Source organism: Dromaius novaehollandiae, chromosome 1 (genome assembly GCF_036370855.1).
Source record: "Dromaius novaehollandiae isolate bDroNov1 chromosome 1, bDroNov1.hap1, whole genome shotgun sequence".
NCBI classification, from domain to species: Eukaryota; Metazoa; Chordata; class Aves; order Casuariiformes; family Dromaiidae; genus Dromaius; species Dromaius novaehollandiae.
In genome coordinates this window covers 25,455,201-25,472,700 of record NC_088098.1, presented here as the reverse complement: position 1 = coordinate 25,472,700, position 17,500 = coordinate 25,455,201, and the positions used below count along the sequence as shown (strand labels likewise).

General features: G+C 36.1%; 1 protein-coding gene across 11 annotated transcripts in view; it reads left to right on the top strand.

Moving 5' to 3' along the window:
* Positions 1-17,500, top strand: part of FOXP2 (forkhead box P2) — a 442,171-nt gene that overhangs the window by 374,820 nt on the left and 49,851 nt on the right. For 7 of the 11 annotated variants that reach the window (XM_064507585.1, XM_064507564.1, XM_064507568.1 and 4 more), the window contains 5 exons: positions 4,586-4,723; positions 5,893-6,090; positions 7,572-7,737; positions 12,354-12,567; positions 14,199-14,303. In XM_064507585.1, the coding sequence (XP_064363655.1) occupies positions 4,586-4,723; positions 5,893-6,090; positions 7,572-7,737; positions 12,354-12,567; positions 14,199-14,303 (821 nt within the window). The remainder of the gene's footprint in view (positions 1-4,585; positions 4,724-5,892; positions 6,091-7,571; positions 7,738-12,353; positions 12,568-14,198; positions 14,304-17,500) is intronic. The other 4 variants (XM_064507618.1, XM_064507614.1, XM_064507609.1 and 1 more) reach the window with 4 other exon arrangements.

The window sequence follows — 17,500 nt, the reverse complement described above, 5'->3', positions numbered from 1 at the left end:
TTTAGAGTTTCTCTAATGATAAATAACCATTAGTATTATGTATCATAATTTATATTTTCAAGATGCTTCAGAAACATCTAACTTTATCTAACTAAAAGACTGTATAAAATTGGGCAGTATGTATTGTCTATCTAGTATTTTTGTATTCTTGTTTGCTAGTTATGAAAAGCTTATAAATACCACTGAGTTCATTCTCACTTCTTTTTAATAGTATAAAACCAGAAACATTTGGAATGTTATTATTATGATAGACACTGTACACATTACTAAAGTGGGAAGAGAAGGGATACAGTAGTTTCTTCTTCTAAACTAAAAGTGTTTCCTGCTAATGAGCCCAATCCTGCACTTATATGTATATTTTCACACCTACATTTATTTTTAAAAGGAGAAAGAACCTACAGAGAGAATTTTCTCCATTAAATGTTTAATTAGAGTTCTTTCAATAAACTGGAGAGAGACTTGTCTTACAGAATAGTTCAGTTCTCAGATCTGCCACTTAAAGTATCATGTGAGCTTGGATTAATTTCTTAAAGTCTGTGGACTGTTTTCTCTGTCTGTGAAAAAGAAGTAACACTTACATACCTTGAATCTGCTCTGAGTATTACTAATGTATGTGATTTTGTGCTCTTTCGCTTTGAAAGCACTGAAAACTAGTGTTGTTTTGTGTGTTATTTTCATTATCGATCTCTCATTTTCAAAATAAAAGGAATTTGAAATAAAAATAGTGTGTGTGCATTTGCTATATTTGTTTTGATCAGAGTCAGATTGGTCAACATATCTTGAGAAAATGTGTGCACGTTATCAAGACTTTTAAAAAATATGAAAGCTACCTGAAGATGCAGGCTAGTTATGCTGCCTTCGATTTGTGGCATTAGCAATATGATACATACGTAATGTGAAGAAGTGAATTTTATATGATTCCTGTTATCATTTGCTAGGCTTCAAAAATTTTTCATCTTCATTTCTTCAACCATGCTATATGAACTGAGGTCTGTCTGATTTCCAGGATCAGTCTTTTCATACTGCGTTACAGCTCTTCTTTAGTTAGTACAGTCATGTGATAAGACAGCTTAAAGTTTTGTTTAGTTTTGTTTTATTCCCTGAAATGCTATATGTGTTAAAATGTTCTTGTTTATATATCTTTAGTTTTGATAAGCTGGACTTTTAATCTAATTCAAAGAAACGGGGACAGCATATGTCAGAGGCATCAAAAACTCTTCAAAACTTGGAGCCTCAGCCAGACAATAATTTGCGTATTCTTTGGGGGATGTAAGACTCGCAGTGTTTTGTGGGGTTGTTGTGCACAGTCATCTTTGTAATGGAGCTGGGAGTTGGTTTTCTTTGAGGACATCTTGTAACAAATGGGTTGCAGTTATAAATCATGTGTTTCATGTTGTCTCCAGTTTTTCATGAGAGGTCTGTTTGAGAACTTGTTGAGAGTTTGTGGCCCACTGAAATGAACTACATAATTCATTTGATCAAATGTTTTCACTGGGTCCCTCTACTGTCATCTGCCTGAATTGACTTTGGATACATTGAGAGATTTTTTTATGAAAAAAGGTGTGAATTTGCCTCTTTGCTGCATTTGTATAACATCAAATCAGAAATCCTGGAAAATGCAGACAGTAAAACAGAGGAATACAGCTAATGCACAAATTTGGCCATAAAATAGCAGTTTTCTGATATTCTTCAGACCGAGATACCATTCTTGCGCTATGCCAGGAAGGAATAAAATGCAGTCTCGTGTATCAGTGAAATCTGTGGAATGTACCAATCTATATTGCCTAATTACAATTAGAGAAATCTCTTTGCTTAGTACGTATTGCTAATTTAAAATTCAAGTAGTTTTCAAAATGCCTTGTTGGTTAGCTATGGGGAAGAAGCTATATATCAGGTATGATATGAGAGTGCTGAGCATATACATATGTGCATCTTCACATAAAATTCTGTGAAAGGCCATATTGTCTGCATAAATATGTATTTGTACTAATGATCATAACTATGGCAGTTTCTTTCATGCTCTTGTCCATCATCCTGAAAACCAGGTGAATTAGGTTCTCTGCTTCTATTTGCACAGTTGAAAGCGACGATTGAAAAACATGGGGAAAAAAATGGGAAATGAAAAGCTCTTAGGGTGTATGTGAGTCTCCAGATTAAGAAAAAATACGTGGCCAAGGAGATTTAGAATAGATGCTGCAAAAGCTAGCAGAAATGTGTCTGCTGAACGGGAATCTGTATTTAGGACTATTGGAATAGCAGGTCATGTGTCTTACTAGCTAGAATCTTTGGCACTGAACACAATAAATCAGTGCCACTTACAGAGTTAAGTTGATTTTCATTCTGTTTAAATCAGAATTTTTAGTCATGTGTTTAAAAGTACATAAGCCAGTGAACGTATAGAGAAGATATAAAGATGAGATGAGAAATGGGGTAACAAGTGTCACCATTTGCTATATTTTGTAGTAGTAGGTGTATAAATGGTAGACGAATTCTTTCAGGGTTTAAAGGTTAAAGTTAATGGTTAATTGCAAAAGTGTCTGTCTTCCTCTGTCCCTTTTCATTCCTTTTTGACATGTTGAACAGCATTGCTGAGGCAAAATTACAGCAAGAAGGCAAATTCAGATCTCATGTTAAAAGAGGAAATTCTTACTGGCTTCAGTGGGAATCGAACACTGACTCCGAGTCGAATTTTACTCTTAGCTCATCCCCAAACTTGTAAAAACTGGTTTGCCTTGCTCTTAGGACGTGGTAGAATTAGAATAAACATTATTGCATAGATACAGCATTTCAAACACTACAAAACTATCACTAAGAGTAACAACCAATTTTAACCATCTGAAAGTTAACCATCTACTCAAAGCCAGTCTGTACTCAATGGAGAGGGCCAGGCACCTTCAGAGGGTGATTAGTCTCGTGCTGAAATAGATATCTAAACTAGCTCAGATGAAGTGTACTCAGGATTTCCTTATTCTATTGACCACAGAGAGAGTCCGGTAGTAGCTGAGATTAAATGTTTAACTTCTGGATGGCTAAAGGTAAGTGGGATGAGTCCCCTGTAAGTGTTTGATTACGCATGGAAGTCTGATTTATCTCTTCAACTCATATCTTAGGTATGAATGTCAGAATTTTTATTCCTAAAATTCATTCGTTTGCAGGTGATCAGACTTTTTGGTAATGGTAGTTCATTTTACTTTCAGACAGAGGGTTAAGACAAAAATACTCTTAATTAGTCAATATTTTAAGAACAAAATTTATGCTGTGATGTTTGATATTATGTGCGAAGTGATGTTCTATATAATATGAGATGAAGTAAATTCTTCTAAATGTACAATTCAAAAGACTTGTATTTCTCTTTCAAGTAATAGAAATATTATAAAAGTGTTTCCTCTGTAAGATTGGCTTGTGATTTGTTTTATTAATAATTGTTATTTTTGCTGATTTACAGAAGACGATAATGTCCCACAAACATGTGGCAAAACAATATTTAGATAACAGCTTGCTATTATTTACAGAAAAAACAATTGACTTTTGCTAGACGAGAAAGTGACTGCTTTTTCCAGGGTGGAAAACTTGGCCTGCTGACAGCTGCTTGATTATGTACTGGTTAGTTCAAGTAATGGTTTCACATATCGCATCTACTGCGGCAGCCAGGCACATACCTCGGGCTCTTCTACCAGACTTTTCTCTCTTGCCGCACAGGCACACACAGCTGCTGTGGCTTTCCCATGCACACGCAGCTGGACCCTGGAGCATGTGGGTGCGTGTCTGTGTCTGTGTATGTCTGTGTCTGTGTACATATGTACACACTTCATCTCAGTGTGTAGCAAACAGAAAGTAAAGCTATAGCCAAAACAGTACCTGAACAAAAATGCCTTCTCTTAGACTTTAATGGACAAACTAATAATCTTATGACAAGATTTCCAAACTTTCATTTGTCGGTTAGGAACGCCTGTAAATACATTGCCTTCGGCAAAGGCCAGGTAACTGAGACCGTGTCCTCTGCTCTGTACTGCGGCGTACCGGTAGTACTGTTTTTCTTGTGTAGATCAGCCTTCCTTAAAAGAATAGCTGAACAAGAAAGCTTTTCTTATACTGAAATGATGTATTATACAGATATTTTTCTAGGCTAAGAGTCTTTACTGTGTAAAACATTAGGTGCTTTAAGATACTTATTTTTCTGTCTGTTTTAATCATATCTTTTGAAACAGTCTCAATAGATTTTTCCATTCGTAACATTATGACACTTGATAAGATGATTGATTATGAAGTGTTGAGAGCCCTGCCATGTGATCATTTATTTTTAAATACACATTTGTACTAGCCAATGCTTAAATTTCTTGCAGGAATACATAAGAGATGCGAAACGTAAAGCTTGAGTCTGATCGAATCTGATGCCTCTGGAAATAGAGTGCCACAGTACTGTGGGCTTAAAATAACGGATTCTGACTGAAACTGGAACTTTGCAGTGATAAATATTATGCAAAAAATTATGGTCCATCTTTGGTACAAAATAAAAAAGACGTACAGCTGTGATGGAGGCGAATTAAAACGCGTTTGATGATGATATCTTTCTTTCACTGTGCAGGTGCCTGTGTCAGTGGCCATGATGACTCCCCAGGTGATCACCCCTCAGCAAATGCAGCAGATTCTCCAGCAGCAAGTGTTGTCTCCACAGCAGCTTCAAGCACTTCTCCAGCAGCAGCAAGCAGTTATGTTGCAGCAGGTAATGTGGGTTACCTGCTTTGGACTTAGAGCACAGGGCATTCTCGCAAGTGTTGGCTGTGATTTTGTGGGTCTTATTTTTTAATATTTCATCGCTCATTACACCAAAAAGAATGAAAATACATGTGAAACCTCTGAGTCTTTAAATTTCTTATTTTAATTGCAGAAGTGTGAAATTGCAATTTCGAAACATTAAATATTATATTAAAAATAGTAGCAACAGCAGTGGCAGATGCATTACAAATACCGAACAAATTGATATTTAAATTTTCAAGTGCTTAGGCACATTTTAATTGTAGACTTGCCAAAGGAAGTGCAAATAGAGTTGTAGATAATTGTTGCTTTAAAATTCATAACACTTTAGTGCTCCCTTTAGACACATAAATGGAATGCGGTTATGAAATTTGAACTTAATAGCTTGTTTCATCATGGGAAAAAGTTTTTTTGTTTTGTTTTTTGCATCCAAAAATTTGTCCCAGACGAGGCTAAAGAGAAGAAGGATGGTTGCTGTTTCCTTAACACAAATCTGGCAGCTAAGTCAAGAATCAGTGAACTTGTTATTCATACAATAACGATAGCGTCAGTGATCAGTACCTCAGTGTAACAGAGCGGATTTTTGGATGTGTGCTTAATTGTCATACAGAAAATGATATGTCCATTAGTCGTAGCTCAGTCATTGTATGTTTAAACACTTTGATATCTAGTACCATGATCATTACAGACAATTCACCTTCAATTGTGAATCTGGCATCCCACTAAACAGATTGACACTTTAATTACCTTTTTTTCTCCCTAAGAAGCAGACAGTTTTGTTTGGCCTTACTGACTTGTTGGTTTCTTACAAGTGGATGGGTACAGCTTCTGATTTGTTGTATAGGATATGTGAGGAACTTGGGTATAGTTATTTGAGGAGTTAATTTGGCTCTTACATTCCCTTTAGAATACAGATTTTCTATACCCTTCTGTTTAGGATATTTTGGAATCTGCATTGGAAAATTTCAGAACCGCCTTGGAAAAAAATGTATGTAGATCTGCCTCTTCAAATCACATTTTTGTTATGAGGTGATTCTTAATGGCTACGCTACCATATGCCAATCTAGAAGAGTTTAGGAGATTTATAATACTTGAAACTTTTGCCTTTATTTATTAAAGTCAAAATGGTTTATTCAGCAACAACTACAAGAGTTTTACAAGAAACAGCAAGAGCAGTTACATCTTCAGCTTTTGCAGCAGCAGCAACAGCAGCAACAGCAGCAACAGCAACAGCAGCAGCAACAGCAGCAGCAGCAGCAGCAGCAACAGCAGCAGCAGCAGCAGCAGCAACAGCAGCAGCAGCAGCAACAACATCCAGGAAAGCAAGCAAAAGAGGTAGGTGCTAAGACACTTGCTGATATGTACTAGCGTGAGCTGTCAGGAACTCGGAAAAGACAAGAACGGTTTCCTGTAGCAAGAATCAAGCTATCAAAGATGTGGTCTTATGTTTTTGCCAGGCTTAATAGCATTGCCAGTATAATTCTCTTGCTCCCCCTTCTCAAACACAGGATTTGAGTAGTCTAGTGCTGCTGTCGTCTAATGTTCGCTGATGAATCAGAGTGTGCAAAGGACAAGCTGCATGGTGGACAAACTACTGATTATCTTATATTCACAGAGAATTGCAGTTGGGGAAGGAACCTGACTTTTTGCTGTGGTACAGCTCAGAGAGCATGCAAATTTAGTCCATGGTTGAAAAAAACAGTTGAGCACAGATTTCAAAGTCACAGGCCCCTGATTAATGAACTGCTACTGTAGGTTTGGAGTGGCGAGTAGAAAGTTACAGTTTGATGTGCTCATAAATCAACCTGACAAGCTGGTTTCTCAGGCCTGGCTTGCACTTGTCAGCAAACTGCATCAAATATAAACATAATACAAACAAAACATGTTGAAGTAGTTAAATTGATCAGCAGGTATCCTAGACGTTGTCTTCAAGCTGCCCATTATGCAAACGTACAGGAAGCAGTTCTGACCTCCTGAGGCTTTGTCTCTGTTTGGATTTGTGAATAGAATTTCAGACAGCCATCAACTACGGAATAGAAATTGCTCCCTTATTTCTCCGGAGGCTCTGGGCAATCCACATGACTTGCTCCATTATGCAGTCTGTTTTCCAGTGAGCGCATCAGAAGTTTCTCTTTTGCCCAAACTAGAAAGGAAAGGTCTTCCACAGCAAGCTTGTCTCTCTCTGAAGTGTGACTGCCTTCTTATGCCCTCCTGAGTCTAAAGAACTCCAGTTTGTCTTGTAATGCCTCACAAAATTGGAAGTTATACTTTTACTCATAATAGGGCACTTCTTTGCCTTGAATGCAATGCTCATTTTAATGTATTCTATCAAGAGAAGAGAGAGAGCTAACAGGCCAGTGAAATGAAGGCTACATCCCAGTTTACTAATAGATCACTGGAGACCACATTCATGGACCACTGCAGACCAAACTTAGTCAAGTGGAAAGACAAGAGTGCCTTTGAATCACAGACCGCTGTAAAGAGTCACACTTTTAGCATAGATAAATTTGTTATCATCTGCCATGAGCTGGGGTTTTTTTGTGTTTGTTTGAAATGGCTGTTATACATTTTCTCTTGACCCTTTTCTTGCGTGTGTCCTTGAATGTACCTTGCCATTTTCCCTAACACCTAGTAGCTTGAGTGAATACACAGAAAATTTCAAATTAGTTCACTGTCTGAGTTTTCTACAAATGGCATTATTGTTTACTAACTGAGATTAAAAGGAAAGAAGTTGAGTTTCTGGTTCTGGCTTTCTAGCTTTTACTGCACGCTTTATTCTCTGCTGCATTTGCTATTTGTTTTCTTTCTTTTTGTAGCAGCAGCAGCAGCAGCAGTTGGCAGCCCAGCAGCTTGTCTTCCAGCAGCAGCTCCTCCAGATGCAACAACTTCAGCAGCAGCAGCATCTGCTGAACCTCCAGCGTCAGGGACTCATTTCCATCCCACCTGGCCAGTCTGCTCTTCCTGTCCAGTCCCTGCCACAAGGTATACGAGTTATATATGATTGGAGTAGTTTCTAATTCAAAACTTTTTTAACCATTTCGATCCATTTGGATCTGAACTGTGGAAGTTTCACTTTATGACATTTAAACCTGTTTTATTATTAAAGTACTATTATTCATATTACCAAATTTTCTTCAGGCTGATAAATTTTACAGCATACTTTTATGAAAGAGAACAGTTTTTGATTGCTTTTTCTTAGATATAAAATGCATATTTATTAGCCTTATGTGCTGAAAACAATTTCTAATAGCATCACAATTCAAGCACCATTGCTTTTCTCTGAGGAATTACAGAAATCTGATTCAGTAGAAGTGTAATCATTGCACATAATACAAGTATCTAAAAGATATTGGACAATGATATTAAAGTCATTCCAAAACTTAGATTTTTTTCTTCTTCTAAGCAAAGAAAATGTTTGGTATGGGAAAACACTTTGAATCTTCAATCGATGACATGAATTCAGGGATGTATCTTAGGATTCCTTTTCTTTGCTATTTCTTTTTATTTGTTAAATACTACAACAGTTCTTGTAAGTTGTGAATACAGTAATAAAGGATTGTGACTGACAAATAATAGCAAAGGCTTTTAGAAAATAAAAATTTTCCCTTTGTCACTTTGATCAAGATTTCTCAATATGATAAATAAGCTCAAACTCTCTACTACTCTCTATTCTACAAATACATTCATGATCAAAGAAAGTAGGGCACACATTCTTTTGAGAAGTAAATTAATTTGAAAATAAATACTGCTTACATTTTAGGACAAGGCCAAAGACTTCATGTGTTAAAGACTGTCTATGAGGCATGTGTGTTTGTTTATGTTACAGTACAGAGGTGAGCTAAATGACTGTCCTAAAAATTGCATAATATTCTGATGTCTGAAGCTGCAGGCCTGCAATGAGCATTATTTAGACTGTGTTCATGACAGGTAACATTACTTTTAATTGGCCTTTACGTCCGTATGTAGGTTCCGCCACCAGATAGATAACTATTTTGAAATTGAAGCCTTGGACATTCGATGAGCAAGAGCAGAGTACATGTTAATATAGACTATAATGTAGACAAAAAAAGGCAGAAAAAAGACATGAGAAATACTTGAACCACTTGAAGCCTCAGTCCCTGGAAAGCAGAGATTACAAATAAATACATGGATTCCATACGTTTTGTTGTGTGAAAAAGCTATGACACAGGCATACCTAAAGATACAGAAAAATTACAAAAACAATAACAAAACCACAAATAAGCTATTTCATTAAATAATAATATTTGGGAATAGCAGTGGGGAGGTAAGCTGATTCATAAATTTTTACATGTGAGACTGGTAACGCTAGTTTCCTTTTGTACAAAGTCATATCAGAAAAAAGTAATTGAAACGCAGCCTCCCCCTGAACAGCTTTACCTTCTGCAACCTCCTCTTGTGCCATCTGTTGCAAGAGGAATTCCTCAGCTTTTCTCTCACATTAAGCATTCCCCACAGATTTCCGTCAGCACTCCTACCCAATTGCATTCATTAGTTTAATGCAACAGTCATTCATCTACTTCTAGTAGAAAAACACATATAAAATAATACTGTTTTTTAAAACATTTTTAGGAGAACTAGTAAATAATAGCCACCCTAGTTTCTTCTACTCAAAGAATTAAGTGTAAGTGAAGTCATGACAAGAAATTGACCCTAAAGAAATGAAATAATACAAATTTTTACATTTAAAATATTTCTATATTGTTTTTTCTAAAGTAAATCAATCTTTTGTTTGCTTCTGTCCTGTTCCTTTTTAATTATAATGAATTCCAGTGCTAAAATTAACTAACCTGAGCCCAGAGAGAAATTCTTTTCCTCTTTTAAAAATCCAGGCGAGCTAGGCAGACTAGAGGTACAACATTGTTTAAGACTGCAAAGGACTGGGTTGCAGGACCACGAGCAAAGCGTGGTGGGAGATCCTGAATACGGGGAAGCGCAGTTACTCCAGCTACTCCCAACACGGACTGATTCACCCGGGATTCTGGGGCATTCCTCACTCACCCCCCTCAGGACCCAAAGTTTGAGCACCTATGATAAAAACCTCCTTGGTGCAAGACACAGTAATATGTTCTCCCTCTGATCACTCAAACAGTTTATTCTTGTTTTTTAATTTTTAACACAAAATTAGTTTATTTTTTTCAGCTGCAGGAGGAAGGGAACATTTTGGAGTAAATAATGTGCTGTGTATATCACATCACCTAACTGAATGCATTACTTTTTGTTTTGATTTGTGATTACATTTGCAGGTAACTTTTATTTACCGTGCTAAAGTGGGTTATTTGCAGAGTTGCTGGAACGTACTTCATGAAAACCGCAGTAATTACTTACCTTCATTAAACAATTACAACTAGTATTACTGTTACTCCTGTTACCCATCTCACTAATGCAGTAAATTGAAGCCTAGCTTCTTTGCTTATGTCCTTAAATCCTAGCTTTTTGCTGTACAAACAATATAAACTCCAGTTTTCAGAAATTCCAATCAACTCTCTTTTTTCACTTTTTAATTAATTGAGTTTGCCATTGGACGTTGGTATCTAAGCTAGAAAAGCAGGACACAAATTAATGGTCTGAAAATGAGCTCCTTACGTAAGTTTAAAAAACTGTGAATACCTTCCAACCAATTTGTTTCCTGGCTACCTCCAGAAATTTTTATTTCTGTAAATAACTAGTAGCCTATTTTTCATAACTTTGTACACTTCTTAGTAAGACAATTACTGAGAAATACTAAGGAACTTACTGTACTTTTTTATAATTTTTTGTCGAATCTGTTTCAGTAGTGTGAGTTCCTGTATCCTCAGTATAAAATGTTATCTAATAAACATATTTGCCAAACGGTGGAAAAAGATCTTTACGTCTTTCTAATGCATCTTATTTACCAAACCAAACTATCCTCAATGAAAAGTTTCAATGATTAGACTAACTTTAAATCCTTTCCTGAAGGTCAATAAACTTGAGCTATTTCAGAAAATAAGATCAAAAATTAAATTCAGACAGAATCAGCATTTTGAAGCCTTTGCATCTACCATGCAGTTCTGGTACTGTGAGCATGTCTTAACCTAATTTCATTAGTTGAGATGAGACACACAAGGCAGTTAAATTTCAAGATGCCCCTGACCTAAACCATATCAGGCTGAAAAACCTGTGTGTGAAACCAGATCCTTCACAAGCAGCTCTCTGGGATTCTCATTCTTTTCTACATCTAATTTGAGTGTTCTTCAAAAGACAGACATGAAGTTTATACAGATTGGTAGTGAAAAAACATGTATACAGTTATGGTGAACTCTGCATCTTTCAATATCATCATTTCCTATCTTAGATGCGTGTTTGGAGGGAAGATATGAGCCTCACATTTCTTCTGTTGCCTGTGTTTTGGGAGTTTTTGCTTCAGGCAGAAGCATATTGCAGTGGTAAAATGCTCAGCTCAAGCCCGACAACACTAACACAGATACAGGAATATATTCAGACACTGCTATTTGTAGCCTAGGATGAATCCTGGGAACTACAAGTGCAAGGCTTACAAGTGGAGTAGAGGGCAAACATTTCTTTAAGCTTTATCTGCAAATACCTGGTGTCTAGACTCCAAAACAGTGCTGTGCACACAGTAGAGAGGTTTGAGAAGCTCTTTCCATTTTGTGTGACTGCCCATGACCCCAGGAGACTGGTGAGGCAGAGTCTCCTAGCCAAGCCCTCTGATTTGTTTTCCACAATAGAGTTGGACAAAAAATAGTGGAGGAGTTTGACGGTCTGCATGTAATTTCATCCTTGCAGAGAGAATCCTAGATGGGCCAGTTTTGTTGGCTTTCTCACTCTTTGGTGCCATTGAATGTCACCAAAAAGCTAAACAATCACCAGTATCTAGCTCTGTGCTGCAGTAGTTTTATCCTTTCAAATATTTAGTTTGTTTTCGTCTCTAAAAAATACATTTTTAAACTGGACAATTTGTTAATTATTAATCAGGTCTAATTAATATGTATGTATTGTTAAAGTTAGAGGCATTCTGCCCAAATGTTAAACCTGTTATGATATTGATTTCAGTTTCGTCTTCTGATTTCTCTCCCTTGTCTCTGTTTTCCCCACTCTCTGCTTTTTAAGTCTTCTAAGAGAATATCATTGCTTGTATCCTTAGTGTGATGTATTTTTCTACTCTCTATTTCATATCTGATTAAACAACAATTCTAAAAGCTGAGTAAACTGTGGAAGCATTCAGTCATGTTTGCATGTCAAGAAATTGATTCTGCAGACAGCAGAAATCTCTTCTAAAAATTTCTTTGGTAGTAGTTTTTAAAGAAGTTGTTGCAAGTTCTTTGTTATGTGTACTCTTTGATCCTTGAAGGGGTGTTTTAAGAAGGAGTTTAATATTATTAAAATTGGTGGGTTTTAACTGACTGTGTGTAACACATAAGAAAGGTAGATTACCTGGATTTTGATAGAAGAAAATTGAAATTAAGTTTTACAACACATTGATTGTGCTGGAAAAAGAGCGTCACCTGTATTGTTGGCATTAATCCATTAATAACACTGAGCTCATTATATGAAACTCTTATTTTCTTATATTAGTGGGGCTCTCTTTCATTTTATAGCTGGCTTAAGTCCTGCTGAGATTCAGCAGTTATGGAAAGAAGTGACTGGAGTTCACAGTATGGAAGACAATGGCATTAAACATGGAGGGCTAGACCTCACTACTAACAATTCCTCCTCTACTACCTCCTCCACCACTTCCAAAGCATCACCACCAATAACTCATCATTCCATAGTGAATGGACAGTCTTCAGTTCTAAATGCAAGGCGAGACAGGTAATGCTGGTGAGATTTCAGCTGTGTTTATCATTTGACATAAAGCTGTTTAACATTGTAAGGGGCATTATTTCAAATCACGACGTAAAACTTAATACAGGCTACTTAAGAGATTAGGGAGACCTGATTTTTCTTAATTGTTTATCAATAGGGCATCATTTTCAATAATGCTGTCTAATTTTGTCAATGCAACTGCAATTACCTGCCTACGGTTTTATTCCACTTGAACTTACGGTACTTTTGGTAACAATTAGAAATCCCAGAATAGCAGGTGCTGTTTTAGCAGTGTCAATGCAGATTCGTGGGCACTTTGTAGGCACATAGTTTCATGCGTATTTGAATTCACACATCTGGCAGTCAGACATTTACTATTGAATCAGACACTGCTGTTTTCATAAAAAATGTACGTATGTCTGGTAAACTGATGCTGTAATTCAGTGCAAAGATTCCATGTAAAAAGTGCTTTATTCACTTAGTACGTTAAGACAGTTTGTTTACCTCTTGTGAAGAAAACCACTGAATTTTGCTTCTTGTGTATACTACAGTAACTCAGTTGACATTTCATACAAATTTTTAGTTGCATTAATGTAATGCAATAGAATGTGACCATATGGATTAAGTTAAAATCTTTTTTCAGACACACTGACAGACACACTGTTCCTTATTTTCAAATGATGGATTAAAAGTGTAAGAGAATGTGTATTATCTCTAGCACTTATGACCAGTGCTGTCTGTTAGGATTGACTGATGTAGATGATCTCAATAAAAGGTAAATTTTAATTTGTATCTAAATAGTCTAAATTGTAAATAATTGTATTTTCCTATAAATATTTCTTTAACTATCTTAATGTTTGAAATAGGAGCCTATAATTTAAGTGTCGCTGGTCTTCATTTCACTGTGAAGACATTTTCTACTGTTACTTATTTTTTACTATTCAAAAATCGTTACTTCTCTAGATACCTTTATAGTGGTACTTTTAGTTCAGCCTAATTTGTGATTACGTGTCAGACAAGCTGGTTCTTTCCTCTAGAGTTAGTGCCCCCCTCCATGGGGCAGTCCCCTGCATCTCTTTGACACAGGCACATGGATGAAACTATTGCTGAGGTTCCAAAAAAAAGAAATGGAAAAGAGCTGGGGTCTTTTATAAAGCCGAGTAGTTAATGGATGTAACAGTTGCGAGCAAAAATATTTATTTATAAAAGTCATTTTGATTTTACACACATTTTTGCAGAAAATCCAAATATTTTATAGTAACATTCACATTATTCATAAATGCTGACTCTCTTCAATATTTCTTTGCAAAATTGATCACCTATGAGTATATTTTTTATTTATAGGTAAAATGTTACACCAAGGTCATGTGGCAGAATTAGCGTATGGCATTATACAGTCATCTTATTTTTTCATCCTTTATTAACAGTCATCTTTGGCTCGATTTCTTCTCTAATTGGAACATCATCTAGCCTTGGCAGTTGAACTATTCAATAGAACGATTAAATTTTTCTGACTGCTCTGAGCTAAATTGACCTGTTTTGACCTGTTTGTCACTGATCGTAACCTGACAGGCACTAGCAGCCTCCAACGATTATGGCTTTTGAGATGAATCTGATGCCTTATTCTTTCACTACAGCTCGTCACATGAGGAGACTGGGGCCTCCCATACTCTCTATGGGCATGGAGTTTGCAAATGGCCTGGCTGTGAAAGCGTTTGCGAAGATTTTGGACAATTTTTAAAGTAGGTTGATTTTTATTTGTTGGTAAAGGGTTGTTTAAGGCTAGGGAAAGAGAAAGATGGCAAACAAAGTTCTACTGTAAATCACGTCGGAGATTTTTGTGTGTTCTGGTGCAACTGGATAATCGAGGCTATCTGCGGAGGGTCAAATTGTTATCCTTTCTTTCATGTTGAACACTTTTGCAGGCCTTTCAAAAGCACACTGTTTAATCCTCTTATTATCCTTTACTGAAATGGAGCCTCAGAAAATTTGAAGAGATGCTTTAGATTGTATATTCGATAGTAGAGGTATGAAAAAGCACGTTTTAAATTCTGACAGTTTGCGTATAATGGGAATTACGTGTGTAATATAAATAGAAAAGCACAAAGGACTAAGTGTGACCATTTAACTCTCGCTTGATAATTTATTTTTGCTTTACTCCTATATATGCTCGATCTCTACAGAACAGAAACACTGTGAACAGGTGGGTTTGCACCTTTCAGAACTGCACAGTGGTGTGCAAAGTTTTTCCTCTCAGAGTTTGGTTTTGCCAGTTGCCGACTGATTCAGAGCATTTAGAAACTAAATGACTCGGCTTTTCAGCTGCAGCTTCAAGCTGCTGTTGGTTTCTGGAGGGTTTGTTTGTTTGTTTGTTGTTTAATTTAACTGGTTGCTAGTACTTCTGTGCTCATTTAAATGTGCTGCGACAATGCCAATTCTCTACCTGGTTATATTATGGGCTGGTCTTTGTCAGAAGAGCCGTACGCATTTTGGTATGCAATAGATCTTAATGGGAAGCTACAGATAGGCTTATATAGATGAGTAACTTCAGGGGCCGAGACTCTTATGTTGTCATGGTGCAGCTAAGAGGGTGAATGCACTGTTTCATGCTTCATCAACAATTAAGTTAATTAGCTCATTTGAAATTGCACTGCTTTGTTGCCAGGATGTTGGCAGAAACATCAAAAAGATGTGTTTACAAATGGTAGACTACAGGGTATATAACAGAAGCACCTTAACAGCAAACCGTAAGTGTTCAGTATTGCACTAACTTTTATAACAGAACTATAGTAATACTTTTCACAAAGTATTTTAACTGCTTTCTCCATCTTTCATGCTATTTTTCAGTTTTAAATGAAATAACTGATGCCTACTTCCAAATCATAGCTGATATATTTCTCTCCCTCATGATGAATTTTTGTTTATGAGTACATTAAATGGAATGTCAAAGTAGTGGCTTATTATCAGAGAAATTGTAAAAGATTTAAAGAAACCTGATTTAAATAAGTTTGTATTAAGAGGGAACGGACATATCCCAAATTCAACGTCATATTCTAAGTATTATTAATAGTTAGAATGGTAATTGATTTAACTCAAGCGTTTTCCTCTTCAAGAAAAAAAAATATATTTCATAAATATTCCCATCCTTCTAAGCTATAGTGATGCTAATTTTGGCCAGTCTTTTCACATCCATTATGTCAGGTCTCTTGTTGTAATCCACGGTCACTAAAACCATTTTGATTAACACTGTGTAGGGCTAGGTTTACAGATGCTCTTGCTTTCCTAAACCAAACAACCCTGGAAGATGTGAAGGAGACATATAACATCTTGATAATTCTGGTGTAGAGTCAATCAGGGTTTAGAGCAGTGTCACGGCTTTTGTCCTATATACCCGCAAAAAATATTTGAGAATATTTTATTATTTCTTCTTTTCTATCTTTTATGTCCTTAAAAGAAATAAGAAGTCATGGTGCTGAATAGGTGAGCTTGTTTACGAAATAGAAGTATTCCTACATTTTACACCAGTGTCAAGATGGAAATCAATACGTAACCTTGCATTAGATTCTTTAGTACCTTTTCATGTTCACACTAATGCAAAATCCCCATTACAATTAAAAAACATTTTCTTTCAATTAAATATCAACTTTTAGTCCAAAGATTGACCATTTTTCCAACCCATTAACTTTATAGGGGATGACAGGACTAATGGCTGTAGTTTTCAAGGCTTTGCTCTTAGGCTAATCTTTGTTACGATGTTTTAGATTCTCTGACTTGAAACAATATGATACCTGTGTTAGGAGAGTTAATGCAAGTATATTGTACAAAATGAAATATTAATAAGGTACACTACGCCAGTTTTGTAGTGTGTATTTCTATAGTATGCTTATGACAACTTTGAAGAATGCCTGGTTTATGAAGTGAATTCTAACTTCTTGTGCTCAGAAAATGGTTTACCTAGCAGCTTGATTTAAAAAAAATATTGTGCAGAGCATCTGAGAAGGAGGATTAAGACAGAAAACAGTGGCTTCGCTTCACTTTTGTAATAATGGAAAGGATTTAGGGTGAAGTGACGAATAACTTACAATAAATGACTTAAAGCCATGAAAGCTATTTTCACCTTCATTTTTGTTTATCCAGCATGAACTGTTTTTATTTTTAAGGTAATTTGACAACACTCCATTTATCTAGGATTTTAGGGGGATATTTGGAATAGGTAAAGAAGTTAGACTGTGTATGCAGTGAACCAGATTCATACTTGAAAACATATGCATCAGTTTCAGAAACACCTGATCTCCCCCATAATATATTTCTGTACATACAGAAAAACATAATACTATATCTTTCCTTTGATTTCCCTCAACTGCAGACACAAAACTGCAGTTTATATTTTATGAAGCAATTTTCTGTCTTCACGAAATGGTGTTAGATTACAGTTGTTCATGCATGCAAGATCAGTTTTGACTATTCTGTAAAAACAACAGCTTTTGGCTTAATAAAAACTTCAAAACGTAAAGGCAGATCAGAAAAGGTTATGGCATAGCTAGAAGGAAGATGACAAGAGTTAAACAAAATGCTAGACATTGGAGAGAGTAGAACAGTGCCAAAAATGCTTATGAAAAATTTGGGATTTTACTATGAAACAGGTGTTGACAGAAGCTAACCATTTTGTAGGTCTCTAAGTGAGGAGCCCGGTAGATCACTAAAAGCATTTAATAGTAGTTCTTCGTGACAATCTTATAAATGTCAGAGTGCAATAACATATGACAAAACTTAAGTGTATTTTGTCTGCAAAATTAATTATCATTCCATTGGTCCTAAGTCAGTTTGAGTAGGAAGGATTTCACTTTTAGAGCTTAAACCAAAAGTGCATTCCAGCCAGCAGACAAGTGTTCTTTAACCTGCATTCAGCAGACGCCAACAAACAAAATACAATCTACGG